This window comes from Atractosteus spatula, chromosome 7 (assembly GCF_055471065.1).
Source record: "Atractosteus spatula isolate fAtrSpa1 chromosome 7, fAtrSpa1.hap1, whole genome shotgun sequence".
Taxonomy (NCBI): Eukaryota; Metazoa; Chordata; class Actinopteri; order Semionotiformes; family Lepisosteidae; genus Atractosteus; species Atractosteus spatula.
The window spans coordinates 15,816,381-15,831,648 of record NC_142712.1 but is presented as its reverse complement, the minus strand read 5'-3'; the positions used below and the strand labels follow the sequence as shown (position 1 = coordinate 15,831,648).

At 38.4% G+C, this 15,268-nt stretch overlaps 1 protein-coding gene across 2 annotated transcripts in view; it reads left to right on the top strand.

Annotated features, from left to right (window-relative positions):
* The window catches only part of LOC148830638 (stAR-related lipid transfer protein 13-like), a 125,542-nt gene that overhangs the window by 96,910 nt on the left and 13,364 nt on the right, over window positions 1–15,268 (top strand). For both annotated transcript variants that reach the window (XM_088921367.1, XM_088921368.1), the window contains 3 exons: window positions 9,162–9,233; window positions 12,010–12,091; window positions 14,690–14,753. In XM_088921367.1, coding sequence (XP_088777493.1) covers window positions 9,162–9,233; window positions 12,010–12,091; window positions 14,690–14,753 — 218 coding nt within the window. The remainder of the gene's footprint in view (window positions 1–9,161; window positions 9,234–12,009; window positions 12,092–14,689; window positions 14,754–15,268) is intronic.

Here is a 15,268-nt window from a genome sequence, read left to right as displayed (position 1 = left end):
GTTTCCTCCCATATTCCAGAAACATACTGGTAGGTGAATTGGCTTCTGAGAAAATGACCCCTGGTCCGCATGTGTGCACGTTTGTGTCTGGCTGTCCTGCAATGGACTGGTGTGTATTCCTCCTTGCACTCCGTTGTTTGGGGGGGGGGGGTAGACTCCGGCTCCCCAGCGACGCTGAATTGGAAGAAGAGATTATAAAATGGATAGATGGATGGAACAGCTGCTCTCCGTGTTCATCATCTCTTTGAATATGCCATCAAGACAGGGCTGAGACTTACCCAGCTTTGTAAAGCAAGCCTGTTATGGTGGTGGAATCTCCTAAGTAGATTGTCTTTTGCTATAGTGGGGAGTACCGCTCTCAGAACCTGCTGGGTGGCTCTGGAAGTCTGGAAGTATGCCTGCGAGGCCTCAGCCTCAGCCTGGGCTGAGGACAAGCTGCAAGCACAGCGATTACTTCCCTTCTTCAGTTCTGCCTCAGTGCAGTGCTGCAGTGCTCTCTCTTAGTACTGTTTTATGTCTGAATCCAGCTAGCACAAGGGATTGTGTATTGTCTGAAACAGAGAACATACACTTGGTGAAAACTTCACATAAAATATATAGGACATTATTTTTTATATGCACTGTTTTGGCGGCACTGTTTGCGTGTAAGTTTTTTAACTACAGTCCACTCAAGTGACTCCAGTACCCCCAAATTTTTGCCAATCAGTTGTTCCCTGATTACCGTTTATGCCCACCAGCTTGTCTTCAAGAGAGCTGGTTTTCTGCAGCAGCCAGTTGCTCCCACAACATTTCTGTTTCTTCTTGACAAAGCAAGCATCAAATCCCCATGATATAAAATAGTATATAGTAAAAATACAGAACTAAACACAAATGTAAGGCGCTTGGCTTTCCATTCTCAAGGCACAAGGCCTTGTGCCACTGCTTGCCAAAAAACAGGGACACCCCCTTCCATTCAGTAACACTCAGACTGTGGTTCAAAAAGGGTGTTGCACTCAAGCAATCCCAAAACCACAGAACTAAATCATACCCTGGATTTCTTATTTTAGGAAACTTCGGCCTGGTCCCCTAGCAACCCTGTGAGGCTGCATAGATTTTTGATTTTAGAAGCAGTGTTAGCAGCGATTTTAAGGCAAGGTTTTGAGTACAAGTCAGGCTGGAAATGAGTATTGTGTAGGGCCTGACGTACTGGCCAGATTATGTCTTTTTAATTAGGTTTTTAATAAACAGTTATGTCTATGTTTATTTAAGGGAACAGACTGAATCAGTGTCAAACAAAGATCTGAAGTCTGTTAATAAAGGATAATAACATTAAGGCTATGTGACACAACTCTCTGTATTGCTTTCCCTCACTTATTACCATGTGGACTACAGATGACAAGAAAAGCAATGAGAATACATTTGAATATCAGGAAAAAACAGATTATATAAACTGCTTTTTTAAAGTTCACTGAAAAACTTTATAACGAATCAGGCAGGCTAGACATAATACACTAACTAGACTAAATACATTTCCTTTTAAATGTTCCTGTGCTCTTATAGTATGCAGATTAAGAAGATGACAGAAAGTACTAGAAAAAAATTAATAAAGGACATATGTTGACTATGGTGTTCAATGGCCAGCTCTTGCTGATTGTGTGGTATTGTGTTTAGACTTCTGCCTACTAGGGGTTAGACTGAGACTGGGGCCTACATTAATTAAACCCCCCCACCCCCGTCTCAGACGCAGGAGTCCTTTATTCCCACGAGACTGGAAAAAAATGACTCGAGGCATTCCAGCATTTAGCTTTTTCCAACACCCACCAGTGTCTCTGCTGTTCAGAAGTGCTTTAATGTACTGCAAGTTCCTGTTTTATGTGCTGTAGTGAGGCGACCTATGCATACCCATTTTTGGTGTTTAAAAAAATCACTTTTTTAACTCACCACATTCAATTTAAGTATTTGTGGCTGGAGAAGTTAAGAAAACATGTAGACTGTTTAAAGAATGAGCCATAGGATGCTGTGGTTTATGATGGACTAGACTAGAAAGAGTCAGCCTTAGCAATATGCAACCCTCTGTGCTTGAGTTTAAACAATGGTTTAAAAATGAAAGAGCCTTAAGACAGAAGCTTTTCTTGTTTAAGCGCTTGCTCCTGATGTGAAGCAGTCAGCCTTAATTGGTTTTTAATCTAAACACTTTTTACATGTTATGACAACAATCTTTTTATTTATTTAAAGGTAATCAAATTTTAAAAGCTCCAAATATTCATAGCAGTGTGGTGGATGACTCACTTGGCAAGGTGATTTAAATTCAGAGGTGAGCTTGCGCTGAGAGTAGGGCAATTTCAGAAACCTATTGTCTCCAAAATGCTGTAAACGTGACTATCATGTTTCAATAGAAAACAGAGTGGGAGTGCACAGTAGATAAGTCCAATATTTTTTTACACAAAAGTTAATGTAAACCTCTTTAATTATACTTAGACAATACATGGAAGAAATTGAAAATTCAATAATTATCCTCTTACCAGAAAAATAACCTTAACAAACTCCCTGTGACTTCTTTAGTATCAGAGTTCAATTAGATGACCTGTTGGGAACATGGAAGAAGTAGGGAGATATTCCAGACTTTCAATAGGAATTGATATCAAGTTTCAACTGGAAACTGATTTCAGGGAGATTTTAGAACTTTTGCCTTTGTTTTTCTTTGTGTTGTTAAACCTATTTTCCTGAAGTAAATCAGGATGTAGTTACAAATCAGATAAACTGCAACATTCTAAAATTTCTATAAGTCAAGATTCCAGTTGTACTAATTTATTTAAATTTATTCTTAATATATTCACATTTACTGTAGTGATACAGATAGTGTAACAGTTGACACTTTTTCAACAATAAAAACTCCTGAAGTACCATAGAAAAGATGACAAAAACACTGTTCTCGTATGTGTACTGTAGGTAACAGGAAATTGCATTATAATAGAACGTACAGACGTCATTGCATGTGCAGTGAAATCAGATCTCTGTTTAAAGTCTGTTGAGTCTCAAGTTTATGACGTTTGAAAGGGATTCTCCAGACAGGGCAATCCATTGTTTTGATTTGGATACCTACTATTCTCGTTCAGTGGTTTCAGAGCCTCTACCCCTGTAATTACGTCTTGCACCGCAACTGTCGTCATTAACAAGGACTGTTACACAAGGCTGATCTTAATGATTCATAAGGTTATATGCACAGTTTGGATTGGTCAAAATAGACACACAAAGATTGCCTGCTTACTTGATTCATTTTTTTCACCATTGCACAGTTTGACTCATTCAGCTAAGTCTTCACGCTCAGACAAAACTTAAGATGTAGATTCTTTTTAACAAAGCATGGCTTTGTTAAAAAAAACCTGGTCTCCATAGGGTTACATTGTCTCAGAGACATTATGTATAATGTAGTACAGTACTTCAGCTTATAAAGTAAGCAATCCTAATATGACTCACAGCTCCATAGTTTCCAACTGTTTATGTTGTGTTTTTCCCACTACAGCTGCCTACGTTTTTCCATTCCTCAGCTCAGCTGGAACATCTGGAGTTCCCAGCCCCCCAAAGAAATAACATCTCCCAGGACTCTGCCATTATCGCAGTCAGGAGGGGTTTGTGATTCCTTTCAGCTACCGCACATGAACATGCGTTAAACTGTGTATCTTAAGAAAACACAAGGAGAATTTGCTGTCTAAACTCCTCACTGGAAGCTTTGTGAGTGATTAGAGCAGAAAGTCCCAGTGTATTTGCTGGAGTTTGATTACGTCTGATAAAAATTCCTATCTCGCAGGCTTCCTGCCCCCCCACCCCCAAACTCATACCCCCAGTGATTACATGCTTCACCAAAATTTTGCTTACGAAGAAGAGCAGACAGATGGCAGTGCGAGGAAGTATATGAAGTCACTGCTGGGAGATCCTTGTGCGGGGATTAAACCTAGAGCCACGCTCGCCCTCCTCACAGGCTGTCGGAATGCGAACACTGTGGGAAACAAGATGTTGAGACGTGTGTAGGATTTGTGAATCCGCTAGAGAGACTCAGACACGTTAGGAAAAGACTCAAGGATGATAATCTCAAGTGAGTAACAAAAATGTTTTAAATATCTTTTATCCTAAAATGACAAATGACAAAAGCAGAAAGGTTTACAAGGCTTAATCTGTAATTTAATAATGAATTGTAGAAAGTGCGGTACTATTTTTTTGGAACTGCCTGTCAGAGGAATCGGTTTAATTGATGGGAAGATATGGAAGCTTAATAATAAAATGACAAACTGACATTTACTGTAAGTTGCAACTCAGGTTTCAAACAGCAAAAGTTGAAAAAGGGTATCATTAATATTCCAAACCTCATATTTCCCAAAAATACATTTCCTTTGTTTTTTTAGCTATATAAGATGTGATTTTTAGTGATAATTATGGTTTGACAGCTTTCCATTGTTTAAATTTAACATATTAATCTTAAATGTTTTTTTTATTTATGTTATGTTTAATTAAGATAGAGTATTCAGCCCAGTGGACTTAACAAATACATATTTGGAAATTATGGTATATTTGTAAAGCCGACTTGAGCCAAAATCAAGCTGACATTTCTATAAATGAAGTTCTATTTAGAAAATGCTACAGATGCGTATATTTCGAAAACATATTCTGAAAATGAAAAAATGTTTCATGCAGTTTTCAAGTTTAAAGTCATGGTGTAGAAGGTGGAAAACCCTTATTTCTTTGTTTTTTCTTTGTTTCTTGTTTCAGAGAATAAGCTAGATACTTTTAATTTTATTTTTTGTTGCAGTTATTGATTGTATTTGCCTTTCTGGCTACATTACCAAATTAAACTTTAGCCTGGACCTCCATTTCCCAATATACAAATGTCATACTGTACAGTACCTTCACTTTCGCTTTTGCATTAATAATGAGATATTTTATTAGATTTGTCACTCATTTCTTCATAATATAGTAAAGAATAGCATGGAAGTACTTTTCTAGACATCAATTAACACCCCCCTCCCCATAAATGATAAGAAGGAGTTTCACCTTTTGATTTTTTCCAATAAACATGAAACACTGAAAGTAAGGGAATGTGAAATTGCCTTTTAAAGCTACGATGCTGCCAATACTCCTTTTCGCCTTTGAACAGAAGAACCATGTGTATTCAAAAACACGCCAGACAGACTGCCTACGTACAGCTGTCAGAAGTGTCTCCTTCGGTTGCTTCAGATCTTCAGTCAGAATGCATTAAGCATTAATTACGTAACACCGATTTCATAACTTGATCTGAATTATAAAAGGAAAGGAAGGTGTCAGTCATAAGAGTAGGGATGTCTTACATTCATTATTACAACACTGTTAATCCTAAGGTATGTTATTAAGGGCTTTACTGTACTGTCTTGTCTTTGTGGTAGTGGAATCCTACACGTACACCTTCTACAAGAACTAGACTCCTCCTGGCATCATATACCAGCACACTCTTTCTTCAGAAAAGCGTACTGTACAAAAGACCCTGTATTGCGTTACAGAATGTAAAATGCATAGGAATTCCCAGCTCACATTTCATGCTCCACAAAGTAACACCTGCAGCTGTCATACAGCATGGATACTGACGGCATTCCCGCTGTGGGGCAGGGATGATGAGGAACAATAGAGACTCGCAGAGAATCAGGGTCTCAGCCAACTGGATGGGAAATCCTAAACTGCAGATAACACAGGTAGTGTTCCAGCTTGAGTATCTGAAGTATTTTCTTCTGTCAGAGAGGCAGGTGAGACGTTCTCAGGTGTTAATTGCTTTGCTGGCTTGCCTGTTAATCAAAATGTCCTGACACTTTGGAGAAAGCTTTGATTTGGGGGTGTGGGTGGGGGAAACAGGGGGGAGGCAAAGGCAAGTGAAATTGTTGTAATTTACTTGGCAAGCTAAATTAATCAATGACTTCTTTTAAAGATTAGGCAGTCGCTAGCAAAAAAAAAGTCTGTGCTTTGACTTGATAGTTGAGCCAAGCTGATTAGTTTTAAAGGTAATTGATGAATGCTCTTATTGTTGTTGCTCTGCTGTTTCTCACCTTTTCGTGTGTGGGATAAAGAAACACAGGTGGCCAGTAGGTGCCTGCTTTGTGTCTCATCCATTACCCCTGTCAGTTTCTTTGCCCAGTGTTGTGTTGGGAGGTGGGGTTAGGGGCTGCGACTGACTGTTTTCTTGCTGTGTTCCTGTACTCCAGGTTTAAATACTTTCCAAAGTCTGCACCATGACTAGCAATAATGTGGTCACCTTGACACGTCACAGAATGCACCTCTCCCATACAGTACCAAGAGTGATTACTTAAAGGTTAGGCTTTCCTTTCTGTGACCAGCATGACAGAAGTTGCAATGCAAAGGATCTAAAGCCCAGACAAGGCTTCTGTCTCTTTATGTGAGATTTGTCTCTGTGCTGATTCAGATTCAAGTGGGATCTTTTGCCCTCTCACATTGAGGTGCTTTTAGGAGTGAACTAGTGAACAGGATTTAAATACTCTACAGACAATTGCTTGGGTATGTCTTTTTTTCTGAACATTACCAAATTGTCTTTGTGCTGTGTAACACTGATTATGTTAGTGCATGCAGAAAAATGTGAATTTCTGTTCTCATAGAGCATTTGATTTTGTTGATAAAAGGTGTTGATATTTTTTGTGCTTTAATTTTGTATTTAATTTATTACTGTTCATAAAATATCTTGTATGCAGTACAAATACTCACATAAGAGGTGTTTAAAAATATTAGAAAACTGTAACTAAGCATTAGATGTTATTAAGATGTGCATCTTATAATGCTTATCAAAGAGAGCCCCTCTTTTGCAAAGCACAAAGGTAAAGTGATTTGCGCAGTGTTAAAGGTTAACTACAGTTTAGGGTACATTTCACATTGCCTTTTCACTTCAGAAAGGAAATGCGGTCGTAAAGAAAGTGTAAGAGAAGGACACATTGTTTTGCTGTCTTGTCATATATGCAATAAAGGTGCAGTAACTTGACCAATGATCCAGCACTGGTTCTCAAATGACTGGGCAACTATCCCTCCTGATCCCAGAGTGTTTCTGGTGCACTGTGGTCTGGCACAGCCCTAAAATTATATGCAAACTATTACCATTAAATGACCAGACAGAAAAAGGCTAAATTGCCTGTTTCCTTTTCTGGTTAAGTGGCAGAGGAGCCTTGTGATCACAGAGGCTGGAGCCAGGAGAGGCAGATTCAGAGTTACCAGCAATGGTTAATTTGAGTCAGAGCATGACCCTGACCACTGGGTCACCTCTGCCAGGCACTAATCAGTCCAGCTGTAAAGTGACTTTAAACAGAATGGTACTGGGAAAAAAAGTGGGTCCTTAGTTTGTTTTGTCCAGGGTCAACATAACTTTTTTTTATTTAAAGCCTTCTGCTTCCTTTGGGTTGTGCTCCAATCTTGGGTCTTTTGGAGTTTCCACATGCTTTTGTTCCCAAATTGACCCCTTTTCTAACTTAATTGTCTCAGAATCACTGGCATAATAAAATTTAAACATTTTCTGGACTGTTAAGTCCCATGCTTTGTTTAGTAAAACATTGCATTCTCTCTCACTCTTTGAATACTTCCCCAGGTATTTCACATTCTTGAGTACATTTAACACCATAAGTGGTGACATTCATATAGTAATTTTAAAATATATTTTAATTTTTTTTTTTAGTATTTGTTTACAATTAGCTTTTATAGAGCTGATCATCTCATATTTTAAATGTGTGTGAAACAATTGCATTGTGTCTGTACAGTCTGCTGTAACTTGTAATTACTGTTACTGCAATGGGATTCCTGTCCCTTGACAATTGTGTAACTGAGTACACCTTGTTTCTCAGCTGCGTGTTCCTTCTAATCCCCTTTATCTAATGTTATGTAATCTGTCTTCATAAATTCCTTAATTGTATTTTAACTATGTTCTATGCCAAGGATATGAAGAGGTCAGGAGTATTTACTGGGCTTTAATCTAAGAGATTCTAAAGTTGACTGTTGGCGTCTGCATTAATTTAATGTTAAATATAAATGTAACATGATTGCTTGATATAATTTATTTATTTTCTAAAAACCCATGTGGGATATTCATTTTCACTCCAGTTTTATTTTACTTGGATCTGCAGAAATTAAGCCAGACAGCAGTGTTGTTATGTAATGACCACAGTGATGTTAAAAGTTAAGTACAGTATGTCCAAACATAGATTTAAGTAGTGAATCAAACAATGTTTCTGTTATCGTCAGAAGAACTTGGGAAGAACATCTTTGAGTAGGATACTAGCAGAAACAGAATTTTCTAACCTCATCATCCAGTTCAGGGTCGTGGGGGAGCAGGAGCTTATCCTGGAAAGCAATGGGCGCAAGGCAGGGTGAAACCTTTTAGTTATTATATGAGAATATTCACCTCTGAAATATCAAATCAGAAGAACAAAAATGAGATGGTAGCATTCAGCCTGTTGTGCTAATTTGGTTCTGTCTGTAGTCTATTTGTACTGTGAAGAAGCGTTCCAAGTTTGAAATCCCCCACCTAGAAATTTACCTGCAGCTTAAAATAGCTAGTGAAATCTAATCTGCACATCTTGGGCAGCAGAAAAAAGCTGCAGTTCCCACTAAACACCCACATGAACACAGGGACAGCACACAAAGGCCGTGCAGACAGGTACGCCAAGCTAGAATCAAACCCAGGACGCTGCAGCTGTAAGAAAGAGGTGCTGACCACCACACGACCTGTAAACGAGAAAAAACAAGGAGTCTGGCATTGAAAACCTGATGAAATACGAACCAACTTCTCTTCATTTCATTCACAGTTTCTCGCAAGTTCTCGAGTTTTACTCCATTACCCAAATCTCTTTGTCTTAATCATGTCCAGTGCTAAGGACGGTCTTGACAGGAGGTGGAAAAATGTCTTATGTAACCACTATTCGTTGGGTGTTTGGTAGTCCTCATTTTTTTGTTGTGTATTTTCCTTATGGTTGCCCCCTTTCACTTAAAAACCCTTTACATGGCAAACCCTAAATGATACACTGTTACTATGTTCCAGTGCTATGATAGTTTACAAAATGTGTGCTTAACAAGAATCGCAAGAAAGAACACTATAAATCTTTTGCCATATAATTTTATTTCTCAAAGATGGTCCTGAGCCACACAACTCACTTGTTCTGGTTATGTTTTAGAGATCGAAGCGAAGGAGGCATGTGACTGGTTACGGGCAGCAGGATTTCCTCAATATGCTCAGCTTTATGAAGGTAATTCATATTTTTATTTAAATTCTTCTAATATAGACAGAAATAACAAGTGTAACTCTTGACAAATAACTAACCACATTAATGTAACTAAAACTACTGATAAGGGGATTTAAGTTTCCAGATTTATATGAAATGTCTTTTTTTTGTTAGCAATTTTGAGCTTGTGTTGCTTATTTAATGCCGAGGTAAAAAATATGCTTCTGTAGCTGCACCACAGCAGAATAGCCTTAATGGTTTAATTTCTTACGGCAGTTATTCACTGTAGCTCATTCACTGACAGTTGACCTGGATACTGTGAGATTTAATCTTATTTCAATTTGATTACGGAGAATCTGTTTGGCTCTTCTCTTCCTGATACAATGAAATTATCATTGGTGTACCATGAAAGGATTCATTTACACAGCTGTCTTCAAGCTCACTGCATGAAACATGGTGCTCCTTTCAACTCCTTCTAAAGTGGAGTGGTAAATTCTGTCTGGATATTTCCCAGCTTGAGTTACTATCCAAACATGGCCTGTGTAGTTAAAATAAGGGTCATGGGAAAACGTCTTCTTTTTAAAAATATTTCATTCAAGGTCTCCACTGAAGATTATGAAAGATGAGTTAATTTGTTTGCCTGGGTAATGTCAAATGCAGTACCTGATGTCATCAATAAACCTACTGTATTATCACCTCTATTACCTTTGAGTCTGAGAAATGTTTGATAACTGCAGTAACTGGAGCATAGATTTGTTTTTTCCTGCAGATAAACCATTTCATACCATGGTTGAGACATTGCTGCAAAAGCATAGCTATCAATGTGCAAGGGATCATTCTGCACATTCCTCTGTGAGCAAGCAGATTCAAACTAAACCCCAGACTAAATCCATCTTCGACACACCCTGCCTCATGCAAACCCATTTACTGTTTATGATGGCAGGTTTCTGTTTGCTGTAAGCATCTTCCTTGTCATTAATGGAAACCTGCTATCAAGTACTGGGTTTTGAAAACTGGAACTGGCGGGCAGACATTCTTATTTAATCTAGGCCTAATCCTGACAGGGAGATGAGCACCTTTAATGAAATTCAAATTCTTTATGCCTGTATTGAAATTACTAGGATTTACATTCACACTTTCTGAAAATACCTTTTAAACTTTTAAAAACACCTTTTAACCTTTTAAAGTGCCAGCAGCTACAGTATGTCACCCTGCAACTCAAATTTGGGAATGCACTAAAGCTCAGCAGGTGTGAGCCTGGCCAGTACCTGGATAGGAGACCTCCTGGGAAAGACTAAGGTTCCTGCTGGAAGAGGTGTTACCTTTCCCACTGAGGGGACTAGTAGGGGGCGCTCACACTGCAGTCTGTGTGGGTTCTAAAGCCCCACTATAATGGTGGGGACACTATACTGTAAAAAGGCGCCGTCCTTCAGATGAGACGTAAAACTGAGGTCCTGACTCTTCGTGGTCATAAATCTTAGGGCGTTTCTCAAAAAGACCAGGGGTTTTAACCCTGGTGTCCTGGACAAATTTCCCCCTGGCCTTTATCAATCATGGTCTCATAATAATCCCCATCAGTGAACAAGCTTCATCACTCTGCTTTCCTCCCCACTGATAACTGATGTGTGGTTAGAGTACTGGCGCACTTTGACTGACGTTGCATCATCCAGCTGGGGGCTGGAGAGGGGTCCCCATTACCTTTAAAGCACTTTGAGTGGAGTTTCCAGAAAAGTACTACATAAGTGTTAAGAATTAATTATTGTTAATTCATCTTCTCAATTCGCCATTAATAGTCTCAAAGGTATAGTAAAATTAGTCCAGCCCCCCATCTGGGTCATAACATTTGCTGTTTTAAAAGCTTTTCTTCATGTTTCCTTAGCTCCAGGCACTGAGTTTGTCTAAAAGAAAATGTTCATCATATCAAGTAAAGCCAAAAGTAATGTTAGTTTTAGGAGGCCCAGATCTAGCCTTACCTGTTACATAAGCACAGAGTAATGTGATATACAGTAATAGAACTACAATTCTGAAGTGGGTATTTTACGCAGTCTTGCCACTCCTCATTAAAATCCCTATGGACACAAGTTGCTATTCTAACAGTTCTTGGAAGTAACTAGGAAAATGGAGTGCTGGGATTTGGGAAAATAAAAATCCCACAAAGAATTACTTTGAATTTGTGAGTTTCACAGTTTCTCTTAAGAGCCCGATTCTTTGGCTGAGCCCTGCTGGAAATCTCATTTGCAAGCATATTCATTGGGGAAGTGTATACTTGAGGTGTAAACAAAAGATTTCCCTTCTAATCCCCTAAAAAAAAACTTCAACATTTCACAGCACAAAACCTTGTCTCACCCTTTGGTTTTTGGTTTTGTGCTACTCCAGTGTGTACAGTATGTCAGCATCACCTGGGCCTCTGTTAAAATTGGCGAAGCCAACAAAGTGAAATGGTCAAGGAAATAATATCTAATTAAGTTCTTTATTTTAGTGTACAAGTCCCTATGTATAAATAATTGTATGATTTAAGTCTCATTCGTCTTATTTGGTTTCTACAGTTTAAGACCTTTGTTCGGGTTTGTTAATGAATTCTTTCGCACACACAAGGTTTTCAGAGCAATTCTTCTGTGGGTCGGCACCAGCATACTAGAAGGCCTTTATAGACTGAATACTGGGGTTTTGACCCTGCACATGAAAGACAATCAACCCCCTCCCTGAATGCTGAGAAGGTCAAATGTGTTAGTTGCCAGTCGGTTTTGCTTGCGAGTCGTAAAAAAAAATCAAACACAGTTGTACCCATTTCTTCTTTCAGACTCTCAGTTTCCCATTGACATATCTGCTGTGAAGAAGGATCATGATTTTCTTGACAAAGATCTTGTCGAACCTCTTTGCCGGTATGTACCAATCTAGGGTTATAGGCTTCGTTAGTTCATGTAGATGATGGGGCTTTAACTATAGCTTCTTTGAATTTTACGTGTGTTCTATTCAAAAGCCCTAGATTCATGACTGTTACTTGTTGTAAATGAATGTTAATTGCTGTAAAGTGATAATTGTTTTATGGTATGAAGTGTGACACTGGACTTAGTTTTTAGTTTTAAAGATTGACTATATCAGAAAGGTATATCAGTTTTTTTTCTCTTAAATGCACTGATGTTCATAAAGATGAAAGCCTATAAATAAGCCTATAAATGATTTTCCATGAGAATAATAATTTAAGTGATTAGTAAAACAATTGATTCAAGGAACTAAGTATTTTCTGATAAAAGCATTTTATTGCATTAATATACCATATTTATTTAAACAATGTGGGTCATTTCTTTAACATTATATGATATTGACTTTGAGCCAGAATGTAAATTGATGAGCCATGTGACATTGCCTTCTCTTCTTCCCTATTGCAATATAGCCCCAAAGTGTGGCAAATAGCATATTTTAGAGTCCTTTTTAATACCACAACTGAGACTGAATATTATCTACAGAATTAACCTAACACAAGTAATAAGAAAAACTCTAATTTAATGCAAAACATCAGATAATTCAACTTAATTTGATCATATTTGAATGGATTGGTTTATTTGTAAAAGACTTTTCCACACGGTTTATGTGCTGTTTTCTTATGTAGGCACTGCAGGGGAAAACTCATACCTTCTTATTTGATTTATTTTCCAAATGGATATGATCCCTTAGAGAAATGGGCTAAAAATGTTGCTCGCTTTTCTTTATTGTCCCATTTTTGCTGTTGTTTTGAAATGGTTTGAAGTGACAGTTGGACACTCAAAAGAATGGAGAACAGCACTTCACCTCCTGAGGTTGTTATGGAGACAGTGATGGGGGTGGGAAGGGGTAAGGGGGAGGGGGTTCATGGATAACTTAAGATACTGTGGCTCGAAACAGCTCTTAACCAACTGATCTACATTCAGAACTGGCTTGGTGGGAAACACTGTGGGCCAGTAAATTCTCCCATTCCAGCTTTGTCTGTACTCCGTGCGGCTGTGCGGGAACAGCCCCCCTCAAAGGGCTTCTTTCCATCAAAAGTGCAATGTGACTCCCCCCTTCACGCAAACACATGAGTGGCTGATACAGTAATGTCACGGTCACCCACTTTCACTTTGATCTTTGATGATTTACTTTGTATCGTTATCGGATACTCAAAGGTTTCTGTGCCTCGGGGGGTCATGCGCTTGTCAGTCATGGCTAACAGATGTCTGTGTGCTGAATGGGCACACACCCCTGCATGTCCACACTGTACCTGGGCCTTGAAGATTTGCAGCAGGTTCTGGCACGGGGGGGGGGAGTACTTGAGGTTGCATGAAGTAATTACAGTATTAGGGGCTTTTGCAGCCTTTGTTGTCAAAGAATAAATGGCCTATACTTCATTGAAAATAACACAAAGAGTCACGAAAAAAAGGTAATTATGACACCACAGACGAGCCAGCTTCTCTTTGTGAAGCATAACTTTGTTTTCTTATATATAATTCATTTGGAATGTCAGCCCCTCCACCTAGTATGTTCCTTTCTCATGCTTTTCTTTTGAATTGTTTTGATAACTATTTAAAGTGCACGTTACCGCTAGTTCTGATTTCACATCTCTTGGCATAGATTTTAGTAACATTTGTGGGGGAAATAATTTGAAGAGCTTTAGGTCTTTAGCTGGAATCATCTTAAATCCAGTGAGGTAATCACAATTGCAAGATGGTAAAGATTTGTGCTTAACTTGGAGGCATTGAAAACGCAACAAATGCTAATGCTGCATGTTTAAAATCTCTTCATATGAAAGAGATTGCTTTGGCTTTTGTCGCTTATATTATTTTTACTTGGAAATGTGCTTGTTCTCTTGTTTTCTTATTTATTCATGGTAACAGTAGGGACTATCAAGGACCAGGGTTAGAATGATCACACTGTATCTTTTTTCTTACTCATCTGAAAACCTAAAGTGTAGCTGTATTAATGTGTTGTGTAAATAAATTCAAACTGCCCCCCGCCCCTCCCATGCCTGAATGTAACTCAGACTGACTAGAATGTTAAGTGCTGAAGTGATGACATCAAAGGGAGGAGGGGATGATTAGCTCTCCTGTTTTTGTGGGCCTGTGGAAAAACACATTGTCACTCTGTGAAGCAACGGAGTCTGACGGTGGATACAGTTACTTAGGGACATGGCTACTGTACAGAATCATGTGCCACTATCTTGGGCTTCAGCAGTCAACAAGTCCCAGTGAGTTAGGTGGAAGTCACTATAGAGAAAACAAAATCCCTCTATTTAGGTTATTAGCTTAATTAGGTGTTTTAGTGAGGGGGGATCTGGTCTATCTATATTAGACTAGGCTTCTGTTTACTCCTGGACACAGGTTGCCCTGAGTTTGAAATGTTCTTTAGTGCTTGGGAGATCAGGCTGATTCAGGGTGGACTGCTTTGGTCTGCTGAATTTCAATCAACTATGGTTTAATCCACGAGGAGATCATATGGCTGAGTTGGGTTCCGTTTCTCCCTTTCAGGAGGCTGAACACATTGAATAAGTGTGCCTCTATGAAACTTGACGTGAACCTTCCCAAGAAGAAAGTAAGTGCTATTTTTTTCTGTTGATTGTAGAGACTTTAGCAGTATTTATTTTACTGTAGATGTACTTGACTTGTTTGTCAGACATTGTGGAATTATTGTTCATTTGTTTTTGTGTAAGAACGATGTTAAGGTTCAATATAATTGATTTTCACCAAAGTTAACAACAGTTTGCAAAAAAAAATATTTCAATTAAACAGATTCATAATTGCACCACGAACTCTTTCTAGTGTAAAGAGCATAGTGAAATTTAAAATCCATGTGCAGATTAAAATGAATTAAAACATTTCTGTAGTTTCACGTTGATGATGTGAACTTTTTGTGACTTTTGTGAATCATTTGGTCAAAATTGTGGTTTCTTACCTTTTGGTTTATCAGTACAATTGGGATATAGCTATTTTTGCATACTGGTTTTCTCCAGAATCTCTTAATATGAACAGTTCATAGAGAACTATTCCTTTCCCAATAGCTGAATGGTACAACAATGAAATTGCCTAACAATTACCTCTTAATTCAAT